Source organism: Aquarana catesbeiana, linkage group LG01 (assembly GCF_042186555.1).
Source record: "Aquarana catesbeiana isolate 2022-GZ linkage group LG01, ASM4218655v1, whole genome shotgun sequence".
Taxonomy (NCBI): Eukaryota; Metazoa; Chordata; class Amphibia; order Anura; family Ranidae; genus Aquarana; species Aquarana catesbeiana.
In genome coordinates, this window is record NC_133324.1 from 79,558,379 (window position 1) to 79,577,372 (window position 18,994).

An 18,994-nucleotide genomic window follows, 5' to 3' on the forward strand; every position below is an offset into this window, starting at 1 on the left:
AGTCTCCATTATTTACTGACCAAGGCCCTAAGCTTGATGTTCCTGCCTGCTGCCTGGACCAATACCTTGGCTATGCTGACCATATCTTTGTTTGCTGCCTGTAATGACCCAGAGCTTTATGGACCATGTTCCTTCCTGCTGCCTGGACCAATATTGTGACTGTGCTGATCATATCTCTGCCTGCACTGACCCAGGACTTTTTATGGACCATTTGCCTGGACCAATACTTTGGCTCTACTGACCCTCTCTCTGCCTGCTGCCTGTTCTGACTATAGATAGTATTCCTGCCTGCTGACTGGACGATCCTTTCGCTGCAGCTCACCATGTCCCTGCCTGCTACCCGAACCAATGATTTGGCTGTGCTAACAATATCTCTGCCTGTACTGACTATGCACAGTATTCCTGCCTGCTGCCTGGATGATCCTTTCGCTGTTGCTGACCACGTCCCTGCCTGCTGCTTGGACCAATGCTCTCCTCTGTGGACCATTGCACTACCAAAACCACAGGTAATCTTTTGTTTACCCTTTGCTCAGCAGAATGTATTTTGGCATGTATTTGGTATGTACAGGCTATGTGTTAGAAATATGAAGGGCCTTTAAAAATGTGATAGATTTTCAGGAATTTAAATGTGTAATTTATGTCCCTAGAACTCCTGGAGGTGCTCCTTGGATGTTGGGCCTCTTTATGTGGCTAGGCTGTCTAAAAGCCTCACACATGTGGTATCGCCACACTCAGGAGGCGACTTTGTGTAAAAAAATTACATTTACATTTTTTTTCCACATCTTCCAAAAACTTGTGGAAAAAAATAACATGTTCAAAAGACTCATAATGCCTCATAGAATATACATTGGGGTGTTTGCTTTGCAAAATTGGGTAATTTTGTGGGCGTTTCCATTGTCCTGGTGCTCCAGAGCCTTCAAAAGTGTGATAGGTAGTCAGGAACACAATGCACAATGAAGACCTTAGATGAGTGGATAGGTAAATATAAGACTTGGGAATAGTGCTGGTGAGAAGGTCACTTAAGGAATAATTACTTTTACCCAGTATGTACACATACTGGTCATAGGGAAGGGACAGTATCTGTATTTGCTGTTATGTACACATAGGCTCTCTATTCCATTATCACCATAATAATCCTCTTATATTGGTTTCATTATGTCCGAGGCATGTTTCAAAGATGTGTGTACTATTTTGATTGGCTAAAGTCAAAAGCAGTTTCGTAGCATGCTGTGCTGTATTTCTTCATATTTAACTCACAATTACTTTTGCTCCATTACAGCTTTATTTCCCAGCAGGAGAGCCCTAAGTAGCTTTCGTAGAATGAATAAATCGCAACATAATCTAGTTGTTACTCTTTGTGTGTCCGGTCATTTCATTTTGCTCACAGCACATTTGATAGATCGACCTGCCGTCTTCCCAGAGTCCAGATAATTATTAATACAGACGTGTGGAATGAAGATTAACAAGCTGAATCACAAAGGTGAACTGTGTATCTACGTTCTGCGGATTGTTGCTGTTCAGCTTTCAGGGTCGGTTTTATTTGCAGATCTTCTAATTTGTAGGTTATCAAAAGTGAATTGATGGTAAGTTTTTAAAAATACCCCCATTCAAAAATGTTAAAATGAACCTCTACTCAAACAGGGCTACAATTCTTTTCCAGGAGAAAATATTGCTGATGCTCGCCTAAAACCAAATGGTACATGCTCACATGATTGCTGCTGAAGAGGAGGATCAGCAAGTTTAAGTTCTGATCCTCCCCTTCAACAAAAAACATGTGACCAAATGCCTAGGCTTTTGGTCATGTGACCAGCACTTGAGTGGACATGGAGGAAGGTTTTCTGCAGTAAATGGAAATATTTCAGCACCTATGTTTCAAACCTAATAAGAATGTTAACATCGATTTTAATAAATATTTGAGTACAGTAGAGGTCCACAATAAAGGCCTAACAATTATCAGTATAAAATGAGCTATCAAATTTTCCATTACAGGCAAAAATAAATGTTTTCACAGCCACCTGATTGAAAACCGGTTCATGTATGTTTTTGAACATGAGTTGCTAATTTTTGGAGGTTGTCATCAGCTGAACTCTATCTATGCATCAAAATTACACATGGACTAATTTTTTTTAAAAATGCAATAAATTGCAATGCACCTATACAGTCTACACTGTAAACATGTACATCTATGTAAATACCTAGATTGTTTCATTAGATGGGAGGGATATTTTGCACTGCACTTAAGCTGCCCTAGGTGGCCTAGTAAATGCTGGAGAAATCTTGAGGCATTTTGCTTCTAACCAGGATCATGATGTCATCACGGTGCACTCAAAATTACATCATCATCATCATCATTATCTGCAGTAGCCCATCCATTAAGGTTGCACGGGCGCCACTCCCCTATCCATGCATCCGGCCCCTTTCAGGACATCGGTGAATTAATTCCAATGGAGAGGGGCTGTTTTTTTGAAGCACCGAATAGAGCTAGAGGCTCTAAACGGTGGGGGGTGGGGGTGGGGTTGTTTGCCGCCCCCCCCAAAAAAACCCACCAGAGGCCACTGTTAACCACTGAAAGCTATACGCTCACATCCTTTGTTGCCCAAAGTAAAATCTTTCTACTGGGATCACATCTATTGCCTAGAACATCTCGATTCTTGATTTACTGGTCCTAACCTGGGTTACAATATGTAAATTAGCTTACTTCTTATCGTTTTCTTTACTTCTGCGAACAATGGAAAAATGTATGTATACCTACTACCTCTGCAGGGAACAGCCACCTCTTGGTCTTTGCTACCTATAGGCACAGACTTAGGCCTCATGCCTTACAAACTCACCTAAGCTGTATTTTTTCAAACCTGTTTGGGCGAGTTTAGACGCGTTTGGGCGTTTTTTTATTTCATTGGCCAGAATTTAAATTTATTCTGGCCATTGAAATAAATAAATGCTGAAGTCCTAAACGTGTCTAGCGTTTAGGCGCTTTTAACAGCGTTAACAGTGTTTTTGTGGTCAAAATTTACTCCCCTGAATGCGATTTTAGGGCATTCAGATAACATCCTCTAAACTCCCCTGCTACTAAACTGCTAAAAAATGTCTATGTGTGCAGGGGAGTTCAAGGGGAGGAAAAAAAAAAAAACGCCTAATATCACAAAAACTTGATTTTGAAAGCAGTAGTGAGCATGAGGCCTTATTGTGCCCAAACGTACATTTGACCCCTGTCGCAGTCAACATGTACTTTTATTACTGATCTATTTGTAATAAGGCAATATTGGTACTCTACCTCGCTCCAAGGTTTGGCAAGCCACGACAGGCAAGGCTCAGGGTTGCAGGAAATGTTCTGCACAGGGTTGTATCCTGGGGATTGGCAATGAAATGGTCTCAGTGGTCGATTTTCTCGTGTATCCATGCATTGTACTTCCCTGGTCATGAATCCACCACCGCAGTTTGTGGAGCACTGAACACCGAGAGAGAAAAGAGGATTACTGTGATTATATGGATTTGAGCATAGATATTTCTGTTTCTACAGTTCTATTGAACAGGTGACAACCTTTGTTCTGTGGAGCCCTAGAGTTCCTATAAAAGTTACTAGGGGTTTCTTGAGCAGTGGCAGATTGATCTACTATCTGAAGGTTCCTGCATAGTTTTGGCACTAACGTCACTTGCCAGAGCTATTTACATGGTACCAGTGGATCCTCTCCCCTGGTTTCTTAGGGAAGTAACTGTAGCACTACCCCCACAGGGGCCGCTAGTAACTGGTTCTCCTACTCCTGCACAGCCAGGCAACAAGCATTCTCTGCTTGAATCGAAAGACAAGAAGTCAGTCTCTTGGCTTTGTTTGTTTTTATGCTTTATTAGGGGTACAACTTGAATGGGGTAAAGGGATATATGGGATGCCCAACGTGTATCAAACAACAACAAAAAGGGGACAACTTTCTTCTTCTGTACAAAAAGATCCTGAACTGCTTTCTTTGCTTTCCTCACACAGTCCTTAGTAGATTAGTAGCAAAAGTCCATTACAACTCTCAGCCCCTCTTGGAAATAGCACAAAAAAGATGAGGCAACTGCATGCAGGAGTGTATCTTCTCCTTGTGTAGGACTGCTCTCAGCTACAGTGCCCGCAGGCACTACCAGCCCTCCTGGCTGCTCTGAAGAGGCAAGATAATAAAGGGGTTAAGCACAACACTGTCTTTTAGAATACTTGCTACATGTGACAGTCTCTCCCCTTGAAAATCCCAGAGTGTGCTGATGTACTCACTCTGTCCTCTTTGCTCTCACTGCTCTTAGGCAAGATTCTGCTAAATGGATCCTCCTGAGCCAGCCCAAGCCCAGCCTGGGACTGGGGTCTCCACTAGACCTAGGAGACCCCTCCGAGGTCACTGAGCACTACATCTTCCACCTGATTCCCCTGCTAGCATGGCTCATTCATATTTAAAGGCTGATTCAGCCACCCTGCCAGGACATTTCGCCTGGGGATTGGTCAAGTTCCCTCAAGTATGCAGATCAGCCCTCCTGGCCTCCGCCCACTAACTTCTAGACGTTTCTCCAAACTTCCAGACTTAGGGGGAGGTACCAGATAGCTGCCTGTACGAGTCAGTCAGCCTGACCTGCAATAAACCCTGACCCAGATTCCAGACTCACACTTACCATGAGTCATAAATTTGCCTGCACTAAACTAATAGCACAGTAGAGGGTGCTACATAACCATTTCTATTCTTCCCACTGTAGAGTAGAGTATTCTTATGATTGAATCCCAATGTACTGGAGTATTCTTCCCACTGACCCTCAATGTAATGTGGTATGCTTTCCACTGACTCCCAATGTAATAAGATTTTCTTTCCACTGACATCTAGTGTCATGGGATATTCTTCCCTCTGACCCCCAACATAGTTAGATATTCCTCCCATTGCCCCCAATGTAATGGGGTATGTTTCCCACTGACCCACAAAGTAATAAAAATGTATTTCTATTTCTCTTCATAATAGCTACATTTCCAGATCACGCTATTGTAGCATGAACTATAGATGTAAAAATATGTGTTCTTCCATGTTAAGTAGAGCTGAAATAGAATATATACTGTAGTGGTAGATTTAGTAAAGGCAAATGGACTGTGCACTTTGCACATGCAGTTGCGCTCATTTTCTCCAGAGCTTATTGAATGTGGTGAAGCTCTGCTGATTTTCATCATGCAATTATGTGCAAGCAAAATGCAGTGTTTTTTTTTTATTTTCCTTGCACCTGATCGAGTATTCTTTACAAAGTGAAGCTTCACCACATTCACTAAGTTCTGAGGAAAATGAGTGCAACTGCACTTGCAAAGTGCACAGTCCATTTGCCTTTAGTAAATCAACTCCAGAATATGTACACAATATTAGAAAAAGTATTGTGACGCCTGCCTTTACACGCACATGAAGTTTAATGGCATCCCAGTCTTAGTCTGTAGGGTTCAAAATTGAGTTGGCCCACCCTTTGCATCTATAACAGCTTCAACTCTTCTGGGAAGGCTGTCCACAAGGTTTAGGAATGTGTCTATGGGAATGTTTGACCATTATTCCAGAAGCGCATTTGTGAGGTCAGGCACTGATGTGGACAAGAAGGCCTGGCTTGCAGTCTCCGCTCTAATTCATACCAAAGGCGTTCTATTGGATTGAGGTCAGGACTCAGTGCAGGCCAGTCAAGTTACTCCACCCCAAACTCACTCATCGATGACTTTATGGACCTTGCTTTTTGCACTGGTCCAAATTATTTGGTGGAGGGGGGATTTTGGTGTGGGGTTGTTTTTCAGGGGTTGGGCTTGGCCCCTTAGTTCCAGTGAAGGGAACTCTTAAGACGTCAGCATACCAAGACATTTTGGACAATTTAATGCTCCCAAATTTGTGGGAACAGTTTGGGGATGGCCCCTTCCTGTTCCCACATGACTGCACACCAGTGCACACAGCAAGTTTCATAAAGACATGGTTGAGCGAGTTTGGGTTGGAGGAACTTGACTGGCCTGCACAGAGTCCTGACCTCAACCCGATAGAACACCTTTGGGATAAATTAGAGTGGAGACTGCGAGCCAGGCCTTCTCGTCCACATCAGTGCCCGACCTCACAAATGCTCTTCTGGAAGAATGGTCAAACTATGCCATAGACACACTCCTAAACCTTGTGGACAGCCTTCCCAGAAGAGTTGAAGCTGTTATAGCTGCAAAGGGTGGGCCAACTCAATATTGAACCCTACAGACTAAGACTGGGATGCCATTAAAGTTCATGTGCGTGTAAAGGCAGGTGTCCCAATACTTTTAGTAATATAGTGTATATCTGATCTTTTTATTTAGTTTCAGAGAGGGAAAGGGTAAGCAACCCTGTTGGTTTAGTTTTGCTGCGTGTGTCCCCACTGTGATGGATATGCAATCCCTCTATTATTCCTGGTGACTTTTGTTGCTAAGACAAAAATGTGATAGGAAATTTCTGAAACTTTTCACCAGAACAGAAGGTGAGGGGGGATTTTCCAGTGGGGACACTGGTTCCAATAGTGCCTAGGATTAGATTTTCCCTTTACTTCTGTATTTCTAGGTTAGGAAGTAAAGGAATATCTCCCTGGTGAGACACAGACAGCAAAAAAAAAAAAAAAAAATGGTTGTAGGTATAACCAACTCTATCTAACTCTATGCATATACAATACCTTATAGGGAAACTATAATTTTATAAAGTACCAATTTAAAAAAAAATGTTTTTACATAAATTGATAAAAACATATTTTTTCTCCCTCTTCAATCCCTCCTCTCAGCTCAGCCTGAATCGCACTGTAGCTCCTGTATTATCCTGTATATAACGTTCACTTAAACCAATCAATATACGCTTATTGGGATTTTTTTTAACAAAAACATGTAGCAGAATACCTATTAGCCTGAATTTATGAAAAAATTTGATTTTCTTACATTTATTTTAGTTTTCTACGTTTTCTATAGCAGCAAAAATATACCATAGGTTTTTTTTTTTTTTTTTTAAATTGTCTGTCTTTTTTTTTATAGTGCAAAAAATAAAAAAAAACACAGAGGTGATCAAATACCACCAAGAGAAAGCTCTATGTGTGGGGAAAAAATTGGGTACAGCGTCATATGACCACGCAATTGTCAGTTAAAGTAATGCAGTGCTGTATCGCAAAAAATGGTCTGGTCATGAAGAGGGGTAAATCTTCCGGAGGTCAAGTGGTTAAAGAAAACTCAACATGCACACATATACAAACCCTTATAAGTGCACATATACAGTATAAACTTGTATAATTCCCAAAAATTGAATATCCATCTTTTAAGACTGTAATATTACCTTGCTCCAGTTTCCAGTTCTCCAGCTCGCACATGGGCGCAAGTGACATCTTCTTGCGGGGTCAGGCTTTTTAATATGTCCACAGTCTTCTTCAGTTTCTGTGCTGCATTCAACGTTTCTCCAGAAAGCCCCAAGACCACAGGTTGTGGAACACTGCGGGGACAGAGGATCCATCAATCAGTCACATCAGACTGCAGCAAAAAATTCAAACCTTTCAACATAGTACATTAACTTACTGTACATATTATTATTTTTTATTACAGTCATTTATAAAGCACCAACAACTAACGCAATGCTTTACATACTGTACATTCACATTAGTCCCTGCCCTCAAGGAGCTTACAATCTAAGGTTCCTATCTCATATGCACATATACACATGCACACACATGGTATGGCCGATTTATGCAGGAGCCAATTAACCTGTTAGCATGTATTTGGAACATGGGAAAAAAAAACAGAGTACCCAAAGGAAACCCATGCAAGCACATGGAGAACATGCTGAGGACCCCAGTGCTGCAAGGCAGAAGTGCTAACCAATGAGTTGAAGCCATGCTTGTGCAGTGAAACATTTTAATCCTTATTTTCAAAGTGGGAAGCATTGGCCCTATACAATTACACAAAGAAATAATAGAAATTTCCAGGGCTCTTCATTGGCCCCTAGAGTAGATCCAAATGGCCTGGCCCTCCACCCAAACACAACATTCTGAACATTTCATTGTACATGCGATTGGGCCATTAATAGGCACCCTAAAGTCACTTCTTTTTAAAAGGGAGATAAGATCACCTAACTTTTCAATCAAACTTTGAACAACATTTGAACTTTTTAAACATTTTAACAGGTCACGTTACATTTTAACACAAGACTCCTTATTTGATAGCAGCTTCCATTGAACTTGTGAGTTTTTAGACAGTTTCTGCTTGAATTTGTTTGCAAGATGTCAGAATAGCCTCCCAGAGCTGCTGTTTGGATGTAAACTGCCTCCCACCCTCATACATCTTTTGCTTGAGTATGCTCCAAAGGTAATCAATAGGATTGAGGTCAGGGTAGGATGGAGGCCACACCATTTCTCTCCTTTTATCCCCATAGCAGCCATTGATGCAGAGGTATTCTTTGCAGCATGAGATGGTGCATTGTCAAGCATGAAGATGATTTTATTACGGAAAGCATAATTCTTTCTTCTGTACCAGGGAAGGAAGTGGTCAGTCAGGAACTCCACATACTTTGCAGAAATCATCTTTACACCTTCTGGGACCCTAAAGGGGCCGACCAGCTCTCTTCCCATGATTCCGGCCCAAAACATGACTCCACCACCGCCTTGCTCACGTCGCAGCCTTGTTGGAACAGGGTGGTCGTCCACCAACCATCCACTACTCCATCCATCTGGACCATCCAGGGTTGCACGGCCCTCATCAGTGAAAAGGACTGTTTGAAAATTAGTCCATGTATTTTTCTGCCCAATGCAGCTGCTTCTGCTTGTGAGCATTGGTTAGTGGTGGCCGAATGGAAGGTTTATGCACAGTTGCAAGGCTCTGGAGGACTCTACACCTTGATGTCCGTGGGACTCCAGAGGTACCAGCAGCTTCAAATATCTGTTTGCTGCTATGTAATGGTGTTTTAGCAGCTGCTCTCTTGATTTGATGCATGGATCTGGCAGAAATCTTCCTCAATGTGCCTTTATCTGCACGAAACCCGTCTATGCTCTGAATCAGCCACAAATCTCTTAATAGTACGATGATCACGCTTAAGTTTTTGTGAAATATCTAATGTTTTCATACCTCGTCCAAGGCATTGAACTATTTCACTCTTTTTGGCAGCAGAGAGATCCTTTTACTTTCCCATATTGCTTGAAAATGGTGCTCTGCTTAATAATGTGGAACACCCTCCTTTAGGCTGGGTTCACACTGGTGCGACACGACAGCCGTCCTACTTTGGATCCGACTTGAAGCCGACATGTGTCCGATTTTCAATGAACGGGGATCCGACTTGGATCCCCGCCAATGGCCAGGACTGTGTTTGGTATGAATCTTGAGGGGGAACTCTGCGCCAAATTTTAAATAAAAAACCGGCATGTGTTCCCCCTCCAAGGGCATACCAGGCCCTTGGGTCTGGTATGGACCTTAAGGGGAACCCCCTACGCTGAAAAAACGGCATGGGGGTCCCCCCCAAATCCATACCAGACCCTTATTCGAGCACGCAGCCCGGCCGGTCAGGAATGGGGGTGGGAACGAGCGAGCGCCCCCTTCCTGAACCGTACCAGGCCGCATGCCCTCAACATGGGGGGGTGGGTGCTTTGGGGCGGGGGGGCACCCTGTGGGCCCCCCACCCCAAAGCACCTTGTCCCCATGTTGATCATGTTGATGAGGACAAGGGCCTCTTCCCGACAACCCTGGCCGTTGGTTGTCGGGGTCTGCGGGCGGAGGGCTTATCGGAATCCAGGAGCCCCCTTTAATAAGAGGGCCCCCAGATCCCGGCCCCCCACCTTATGTGAATGAGTATGGGGTACATGGTACCCCTACCCATTCACCTAGGGAAAAAGTGTCAATAAAAAACACACTACACAGGTTTTTAAAGTAATTTATTAGACAGCTCCGGGGGTCTTCTTCCGACTTCAGGGGTTCTCTTCTGAATTCGGGGGTCTTCTTCTAGCTTCGGGGGTCTTCTTCCGGCTTCGGGGGTCTCTCCGGTGTCTTCTTCCGGTGTCCGGATCTTCTGCCGGCTCCTCCGCTATCTTCTGCCGCTCTTTTGCTAGCGGTGGCCCGGACTTCTGGATTATGCCGTCACAGTCCCTGGGCATGCTGGGACTGTGATGTTTTAGTGGGCGTGGTCACCGGGTGACGTTGACCATGCCCCCTTATGACAGTCCCAGCATGCCCCGGGGCAGTGACCTCATAAGGGGGCGGGGTCACCGCCTATATAAGTCCATTGCGGAGCGCTCAGATAGCATTCCAGCTGGAGAGAGTGTCATGTCAACATCAGAAGAATACAAGAAGACAAGAAGACAAGAAGGCAGAAGGCAGAAGTCCGGGCCACCGCTATAGCAAAAGAGCGGCAAAAGAGCAGAAGATAGCGGAGGAGCCCGGCAGAAGACCTGGAGAGTGCGGAGAAGAACCGGAGAGACCCCCGAAGTCGGAAGAAGACCCCCGAAGCCGGAAGAAGACCCCCGGAGCTGTCTAATAAATTACTTTAAAAACTTGTGTAGTGTGTTTTTTATTGACACTTTTTTCCTAGGTGAATGGGTAGGGGTACCATGTACCCCATACTCATTCACATAGGGTGGGGGGGCCGGGATCTGGGGGCCCTCTTATTAAAGGGGGCTCCCAGATTCCGATAAGCCCCCCGCCCGCAGACCCCCACAACCAACGGCCAGGGTTGTCGAGCTGAGGCCCTTGTCCTCATCAACATGGGGACAAGGTGCTTTAGGGTGGGGGGGCCCGCAGGGACCAGTGTGAACCCAGCCTTAGTAGTTTTTCCTTTAACTGGGCTCACCTGGCAATCTAATTATCACAGGTGTCCGAGATTGTTTTCAGTGATCAAAAGAGCCCTGAGACACAATGCCATCCTTGAGTTATACTGAAAAACAAAATATTTAATCTTTGTGACACTGAAACAGGGTGTATATATCTATATCTATCTATCTATCTATCTATCTATCTATCTATCTATCTATCTATCTATCTATCTATCTATCTATCTATCTATCTATCTATCTATATATACTGTATATATAGATATATATGTCTATATATCCATAGATATAGATAGATATATATATATATATATATATATATATAGATCTATCTATAGATATATATATATATCTATAGATATATATACATATATATAGATATATACCTATATCTATATATATAGAGATATATATATATATATCTCTATATATACTCTTTTTACATAGAGCTGCAGTCAACTGCAGAACTGCAGTGGCTGCCTGAAAACGAGATTCTATTTCATCCTGTTTAGTAAAGTGACCTATTTTCAGCTGCCATTGGCTGCTATTGCTGAATATAATGGTTGTTGTAGCAAATAACATTTTATAGTTTAGGGAACAGAAAAACTTAAAACGGAGCTCCACCCAAAAGGGGAAGCTCCGCTTGTTTACCCCCCATCCACTGCCACATTTGTCACCTTTCGGAGGGGGGGGAGGGGGTACTTGGATTTGACAGGTACCTGCTCCCATTTCCAGCTGATCTTACCATGCAAAGTCACCCGAAAGTTCGGCCCCCCTCCCCCTTCCCCCGCCACCAGGCCATTCACAAAGCGCATGCGCAGTAGGGAACCAGCAGTGAAGCCGCAAGGCATCACTGCCAGTTTCCCTTACAAAAAATGGCAGTGGCAGCACCTGAGAGCCAATGGAAAAATCGGCTGGGGTGAAGACACTGCTGGATTGGTGGACAGGTATGTGTCTTTATAATAAAAGTCAGCAGCTACAGTATTTGTAGCTGCTGACTTTAAATATTTTCTGAAGCCTGGAGATCCTCTTTAAAGTGACGTTCTTTTAAATAACTTACCTCCTCGGTGCAATGGTTTTGCACAGTGCAGCCCCAATCCTCCTATTCTGGGGTCCCCAGCTAGCACTTCTGGCTCCTCCCCCTGCTGAGTGCCCCCTATAGCAAGCTGCGTGTACGAGCTTGATGCCAAGCTGCACTCTGTGTGTCCATAGACACACAGAGTGCAGCCCAGCCCCCCCCCCCCCCCAGGCTGTGATTGACAGCCAGTGGCTCCTCCTGCTGCCTCCATGGGCAGTTGAGAGAGAGAGATCAGAGAGAGACGCTGCTCTCAGGCACAGTGCTGGATTAAGATTGGGCTCAAGTAAGTATAAGGGGGGCTGGGGTGGAAGCTGCATCCAGAGGTTATTTACTCTTTTCTATTGCATAGACAGCTTTTTGAGTAATATTAGTTTTTTTGACAGGGTTGCTTTAAAGCCCAGCTCCAAAGAAAATAAAAATCCTCCCTTGCAAAAGGGCTGCCCCTGCACTGAAAAATTTAAATGCTTGTTTAGGTCTGGAGGACTTACCCAATCCTCTGCAATCGGTGCAATCAGTGATCCCCTACATTCCAACGGTAGGCTGTTCCTCGGCATCCTCACATCCAATGCTGCATTGCTGGGACTGCCAGAGCATTTAAGAGAATAGGCTGCAGGGGTCAGCTTGGAGGAGACTGCAGGAGCAGAGGATTGGTTACGTAAACTGCTTTTCCTGTTCCCCTAGGCCTAAATGACCATGTAACCCTTTCAGTGTGGGGTCAGCACCTCTGGAGTTCAGCTTTAAGTACCCTGTTTCACTGAATGGCATTAAAGCGGAACCTAAGTGTATCTGAGTGCCACAAACTGTAAACGATATTAATTCCTTTTTTTATATTCAAAGCAAACTCATCCATCCATGTCTCCATGCTTTATTTTCTTGGGAAATCCTTTTGAAAAACACCCCCGTAGTATTTCTAGCAGTGACCATATTGATTAAGGGCAGATGAGTCATGTAGCATTTACTTCCTGGGATCCATCTGCCCTTAACTCCCACATGCAGACAGGAAGGTTTGCTTAGTTGAGAAAGCCCCTACTCCAGATGAAAAAAAAAGCCATGACCATGAAGGCGTCTGGGATGTATGACATCATTTTGGGCTAGGCCAGAAACCAGGAAACAAATGTAGAATAAATAAAGCAAATATAAATATATAAAGTAAATATATTATATACCTTCCTATTAATTTACTAAGGCTAGTAGCATAAGGAATAAAAATAGTTAATGTTGACTGAGAGTTTAATTCCACTTTAAGACTTTACAAAGGAAGATAGATAGATAGACAGATAGACAGACAGATCAATGGAGAGACACACCGATAGATAGTCAAGTCTCTCCACCCCAAACTTGCTCATCCATGTCTTTATAGACCATGCTTTGTGCACTGGTGGGCAGTCATGTTGGAACAGGAAGAGACCATCCCCAAACTGTTCCCACAAAGTTGGGAGCATAAAATTGTCCAAAATGTCTCGGTACGCTGACGCCTTAGGAGTTCCCTTCACTGGAAATAAGGGGCCAAGCCCAACCCCTGAAAAACAACCCCACACCATAGGCCTTCTTGTCCAACATCAGTGACTGACCTTACAAATGCACTTCTGGAAGAATGGTCAAACATTCCTATAGACACACTCCTAAACCTTGTGGACAGCCTTCCCAGAAGAGTTGAAGCGTTTATAGCTGCAAAGAGTGGGCCAACTCAATATTGAACCCTACAGACTAAGAACAGGATGCCATTAAAGTTCATGTGCGTGTAAAGGTAGGTGTCCCAATACTTTTGGTAATATAGTGTAGATAGATAGATAGATAGATAGATAGATAGATAGATAGATAGATAGATAGATAGATAGATAGATAGATAGATAGATAGATAGATAGATAGATAGATTTTTTTTCTTTCTTTTTTCTTTTTATTACTAATAATATTTTTAATAAAAAAGGTAAGTTAACAGTTAAGAAGTTGAAAAAAATCATTTCTATACCACATAACTGAAAATGACATACTTGCCCTTCTTATAATGTCAGTGTATTTCTTAAAAAAAAAACGGTATAATTTTACAGAAACACATCTTAGAAAATCATGGGTTCATGGAAGTTTAAATTGGGTTATGAGAATCCAAAGAGTTTTATCTGCCAATTACATCATTCATCGCACTCAGCAGAGGAAGTAGGAAATATAGGACGGTTCCGCTATAGTATTCCACATTATTAAACCACCTCTCCAATCATTTGTGTGAGAGCCGGCGGCTCCGTTCTATCCGGCTGAATGAACTTTCTTGTCTCCTGTTCTCACCTCTGTCAGTCCGCGTGAGTCTGTCCCACAGCACTTTAACAGTAATATGACCTTGCAAACCCTTTTTTATTTAAGATTAGTAGGGCCTTTCAAAATGAATGTCATTGAAGGTTTAAGGAATAGGAGAGCCGAAACAATGCTTCTAAAAAATGTAACATTAGGATATTGAGCATAATTGTGTGAACTCGCCCCATCAAATTGCACTCTGTGATCTTTACATACAAAAGTCTTATTTTTATAAACATGATTTTATGAATGTATTAGCCATTATACCCATAGTTCCCAACATTCTCTCTTTTGGAACCACACCACCCATGCTTCTTTTTTTTTTTTTTACAATTGTCCCATGTATAGACCTCAACATTTATAATTTAATTAACAAAAATGTTAATCTACACAAAAATTCTATTTTTTTTAAAGCGGTACTGAACTCCCCCCACTTACATAGCACCATCAATTTACACAGTGCTTTTACATATATTGTATAGTCACATCAGTCCCTGACCTCAAGGAGCTTACAATCTAAGGTCCCTAACTCACATTCATACATACATGCAGGGGCGTTGCTAGGTGGCAAAAAGACCAGGGGCTTCAGCCCGAAATCAGACCCCGGCACCGGGGGGGTGGTGGGGTGGTGGGGTTGTATGGAGGGGGGCGTTACCTACCGGACACGCACTGACCTACCAGACATACACTGACCTACATGACATGTCTGACACATACTAACCTACCTGACACACACTGAAAACATAGTTGCCAACATTGTGAAAAAAAAAAATATTAGGGACACTTTTTTGCATGTAGGGGGAGCCTTGCTATAATTAGGGTGCGGGCCATTTGTTTGTAGGCGTGACATAGCAAAATAGTAAAATGCGGCGCGCAAAGCGCGCTGCGGCGAAGATTGGGCATGGTTTACGCGGAATAGTGGGTGTGGCTTAAATGGGCCTGGCTCAAAAGGGGTGTGGTTAGAGTCTGAGTTGAATGAGGGATGGAGGGAGAAAGAAAGGACAGCAGGCCCAGATCCTACAACACAATAGAAATATGTGTATTCCAGAAAGTTTAACAAATCAGCAGATAAAGATACTCCAAACACCTGGGGTTAGCGCATCAATCATCCCGGCACCATGGTTGTTATGGTGTCAGGGTGATTGAAGCGCATTATTTCTATTACTACATTGTAATATAAAATCAAATCATTCAACTCACCATAATGCAGAATCAATGCAAGCCCCGAGCGTGTCACTTGCCACATTGCCTGCCACCAGATGCCATCAGGTGCCTCCCCAGCAGAGTCCGTCCTTGCATCAGGTGCCTCCCCAGCAGAGTCCGTCCTTGCATCAGGTGCCTCCCCAGCAGAGTCCGTCCTTGCATCAGGTGCCTCCCCAGCAGAGTCCGTCCTTGCATCAGGTGCCTCCCCAGCAGAGTCCGTCCTTGCATCAGGTGCCTCTCCAGAAGAGTCCGTCCTTGCATCAGGTGCCTCCCTAGCAGAGTCCGTCCTTGCATCAGGTGCCTCCCCAGCAGAGTCCGTCCTTGCATCAGGTGCCTCCCTAGCAGAGTCCGTCCTTGCATCAGGTGCCTCCCCAGCAGAGTCCATCCTTGCATCAGGTGCCTCCCCAGCAGAGTCCGTCCTTGCATCAGGTGCCTCCCTAGCAGAGTCCGTCCTTGCATCAGGTGCCCCCAGCAGAGTCTGTCCTTGCATCAGGTGCCCCCAGCAGCAGTGGTGTAGTGTGGGTTATCAGGGCCCGGTGCAAGGCAAGAAATTTGCACCCCCTAACCTATGGACTTTTAGCACTCTCCAGGTCCCTTCCCTTCCTACAATAGTACTTACCACAGCCTGATATCTACACTGACCTACATGATTCCTAGACTGACCATTACACTTACATACCTGTCCACTGCACTGACCTACCTATCCACTACATGGACCATTACACTTACCTACCTGTCCACTGCACCGACCTACCCGATTCCTATACTGACCAGTGCATTGACCTACCTGTCCACTACACACTGTCCACTACATTGACCACTACACTACACTGATTACCACTACACAACACTAACACTACCGTGTCTAGAGGATGGTACCTGCGGTGCGTGAGGATGTGGGGCCGACCGAGGCCAAGCTGGGGGTTTGAGGAGTCTTCCAAATGGAGCCTTGTGAAAGGGGGGAGCCAGCACCATCAGTGTCCCCAGCCAGCTGAGCCCCGGTCCTTCTATCAGTGTCCCCGCTCGTCGGACACAAGGGGGCGAAGGGTTGGCGGTGGCGGGTGGGGGCTGATCACTTCCTTGTGTTCAGTGCCGTTTTTAGCCAAAAACATTCCCGATTTTCCCGGGACAAAAGCCAAATCCCAGGAAAATAATCAGGAAGAGCTTAAATCGGGACGAGGGTCCCAAAATCAGGATTGTCCCGGGAAAATCGGGACTGTTGGCCACTATGTGACCTACCTACCTGACACACACTGACCTACCTGACACACACTGACCTACCTATCTGACATACACTGACCTACATGACATGCCTGACACGTACTAACCTACCTGACACACACTGACCTTCCTATCTGACATACACTGACCTACCTATCTGACATACACTGACCTACCTATCTGACAGACATACACTGACCTACCTGACACACACTGACCTACCTATCTGACATACACTGACCCACACTGACCTACATGACTTGCACTGACCTATCTGGCTGACATACACTGACCTACCTGACACACACTGACCTACCTGGCTGACATACACTGACCTACCTATCTGACATACACTGACCCACACTGACCTACCTGACATACACTGACCTACCTATCTGACATACACCGACCCACACTGACCTACCTGCTCTACCTGACATACACTGACCTACCTATATGACATACACTGACCTACCTGTATGACATACACTGACCTACCTGGCTGACATACACTGACCTACCTGACACACATACACTGACCTACCTGACAAACATACACTGACCTACCTGACACACACTGACCTACCTGGCTGACACACACTGACCTACCTGACACACACTGACCTACCTGACACACACTGATCTACCTGACACACACTGACCTACCTATCTGACATACACTGACCTACCTGTCCTTGCCCCCTTAAAGCCCAAGTGTATTTATTTAAAATTAGCCAAGGGGTAGTCAAATGCAGCCACTGTGCCCCGTCACATGAAGCCACTGTGCCCCGTCATTTGCAGCCACTGTTCCCCGTCATTTGCAGCCACTGTGCTCTGTCATTTGCAGCCACTGTGCCCTGTCATTTGCAGCCACTGTTCCCCATCAATTTCAGCCACTGTGCCCCATCATTTGCAGCCACTGTTCCCCGTCAATTGCAGCCACTGTGCCCCATCATTTGCAGCCACTGTGCCCCGTCATTTGCAGCCACTGTGCCCCGTCATTTGCAGTCACTGTTCCCCGTCATTTGCAGCCACTGTGCCCCATCAATTGCAGCCACTGTGCCCCGTCAATTGCAGCCACTGTGCCCCTCAATTGCAGCCACTGTGTCCCATCATTTGCAGCCACTGTTTCCCATCAATTGCAGCCACTGTGCCCCGTCATTTGCAGCCACTGTTCCCCGTCAATTGCAGCCACTGTTCCCCGTCAATTGCAGCCACTGTTCCCCATCATTTGCAGCCACGGTTCCCCGTCAATTGCAGCCACTGTGCCCCGTCATTTGTAGCCACTGTTCCCCGTCAATTGCAGCCACTTTTCCCCGTCATTTGCAGCCACTTTTCCCCGTCATTTGCAGCCACTGTGCCCCGTCATTTGCAGCCACTGTTCCCCATCATTTGCAGCCACTGTATCCCGTCATTTGCAGCCAGTCTTCCCCATCAATTGCAGCCACTGTTCCCCGTCATTTGCAGCCACTGTTCCCCGTCATTTGCAGCCAGTCTTCCCCATTAATTGCAGCCACTGTTCCCCATCATTTGCAGCCACTGTTCCCCGTCATTTGCAGCCACTGTGCCCCATCATTTGCAGCCAGTCTTCCCCATCAATTGCAGCCACTGTTCCCCGTCATTTGCAGCCACTGTTCCCCGTCATTTGCAGCCAGTCTTCCCCATCAATTGCAGCCACTGTGCCCCGTCATTTGCAGCCACTGTGCCCTGTCATTTGCAGCCAGTCTTCCCCATCAATTGCAGCCACTGTTCCCCGTCATTTGCAGCCACTGTTCCCCGTCAATTGCAGCCACTGTGCCCCGTCATTTACAGCCACTGTTCCCCGTCAATTGCAGCCACTGTTCCCCGTCATTTGCAGCCACTGTTCCCCGTCATTTGCAGCCACTGTTCCCCGTCATTTGCAGCCAGTCTTCCCCATTAATTGCAGCCACTGTTCCCCGTCATTTGCAGCCACTGTTCCCCGTCATTTGCAGCCACTGTGCCCCATCATTTGCAGCCAGTCTTCCCCATCAATTGCAGCCACTGTTCCCCGTCATTTGCAGCCACTGTTCCCCGTCATTTGCAGCCAGTCTTCCCCATCAATTGCAGCCACTGTTCCCCGTCAATTGCAGCCACTGTTCCCCGTCATTTGCAGCCACTGTGCCCCGTCATTTGCAGCCAGTCTTCCCCATCAATTGCAGCCACTGTTCCCCGTCATTTGCAGCCACTGTTCCCCGTCATTTGCAGCCAGTCTTCCCCATTAATTGCAGCCACTGTTCCCCGTCATTTGCAGCCACTGTTCCCCATCATTTGCAGCCACTGTGCCCCGTCATTTGCAGCCAGTCTTCCCCATCAATTGCAGCCACTGTTCCCCGTCATTTGCAGCCACTGTTCCCCCTCATTTGCAGCCAGTCTTCCCCATCAATTGCAGCCACTGTGCCCCGTCATTTGCAGCC

General features: G+C 45.3%; 1 protein-coding gene across 1 annotated transcript in view; it reads right to left on the reverse strand.

Annotated features, from left to right (window-relative positions):
- Positions 1-18,994, reverse strand: part of ADAMTS12 (ADAM metallopeptidase with thrombospondin type 1 motif 12) — an 808,982-nt gene that overhangs the window by 56,963 nt on the left and 733,025 nt on the right. Inside the window, exons 20-21 of the mRNA XM_073620835.1 lie at positions 7,302-7,454; positions 3,275-3,448 (exon numbers count right to left, since the gene is read on the reverse strand). Of these exons, the coding sequence (XP_073476936.1) occupies positions 3,275-3,448; positions 7,302-7,454 (327 nt within the window). The remainder of the gene's footprint in view (positions 1-3,274; positions 3,449-7,301; positions 7,455-18,994) is intronic.